Genomic DNA, 1008 nt, shown 5'->3' on the forward strand with positions numbered 1-1008 from the left:
TCCACTGGATCATCCTGTTTTTCCCACGGCGATAGAGTTTCCTCTGATGGTGGCGGTGGAACTTCGGTTATAGTATTTGGATCGATAGTGTCACCGTAGCTAACGTAGAAGAATTCACATTTACATCGTGATACTATGCGCTGCAGCTGAACAGGTTGAGTTTCGCCCGGATTTTCATTGGACAAGGCGCCCACCGTCTCCGATACGACACCTCCCACACTACGACCACTGCCCACAAGATGCGGAATGTCGGGCAAATCATTTATAACAGTATCGTCTTTATCCTGAAATTTATTATTACTAAGTAATTAATAACTGATTACCACACCTAGCATACAATCGGACATACTGCATAGCGCGCTGACAATTATTAATGTTATGGTTGGTATCTGTAAATCTGTCAGTTACACTTACCGAACCATTTAAGCCCAACATGTAATAATAGACATAGAACGTTGTGCAGTATAACTGGCAAGATATACAGATGCGTGCAACTAATTAGCAACGAAATTCAAAACGATATTACTAGCAAATTATGTTTATTTATTTATTTTTAATAATTTTCATTTAAAATATAATTCAATCTATATCAGAAACCACAATAACAAAAGTTGCAAAGCTTGCACAAATTGCAAAAAAATTTATCAAACTTAAAAAAATCGTCATCAAAATTTCAAAATTTTTAATTAGAATATTTAGAAAATTTTCGGGTATGCAGTTTTGTAGACCATTCAGTATAATAAAGTGCAAGTTTCAAGTTGCTAAAAATTGCCGTTGATTTTTTAGAATTTTTTTTGTCGAGGGTGTTGCGGATTTTTTTCCATGTAAAAAAAATTGTATCATGTGTTATGTATCTAGATGCTCTTGGAATATATCTGCATAAAAAAAAAATCAAAAAAAAATTGCGCTTACGTTATTTTGGCGGTTAGTGCTCGATATTCTTACTTAATATTTCTTCACATTTATTTGAGAAATCTGATTTGAACCTTCTTGAACTTCTTGAAACAA

At 33.9% G+C, this 1008-nt stretch overlaps 1 protein-coding gene across 1 annotated transcript in view; it reads right to left on the minus strand.

Annotated features, from left to right (window-relative positions):
* LOC118746514 (protein KIAA0100-like) overlaps positions 1-435 on the minus strand; it is a 14785-nt gene extending 14350 nt beyond the window's left edge. The window contains exons 1-2 of the mRNA XM_036480361.1: positions 415-435; positions 125-284 (exon numbers count right to left, since the gene is read on the minus strand). Coding sequence (XP_036336254.1) covers positions 125-284; positions 415-435 — 181 coding nt within the window. The remainder of the gene's footprint in view (positions 1-124; positions 285-414) is intronic.
* Between the last annotated feature and the right edge of the window lie 573 nt (positions 436-1008).

This window comes from Rhagoletis pomonella, unplaced genomic scaffold, assembly GCF_013731165.1.
Source record: "Rhagoletis pomonella isolate Grant_MI unplaced genomic scaffold, Rhpom_1.0 Rhpom_scaffold_00010, whole genome shotgun sequence".
Lineage (NCBI taxonomy): Eukaryota > Metazoa > Arthropoda > Insecta > Diptera > Tephritidae > Rhagoletis > Rhagoletis pomonella.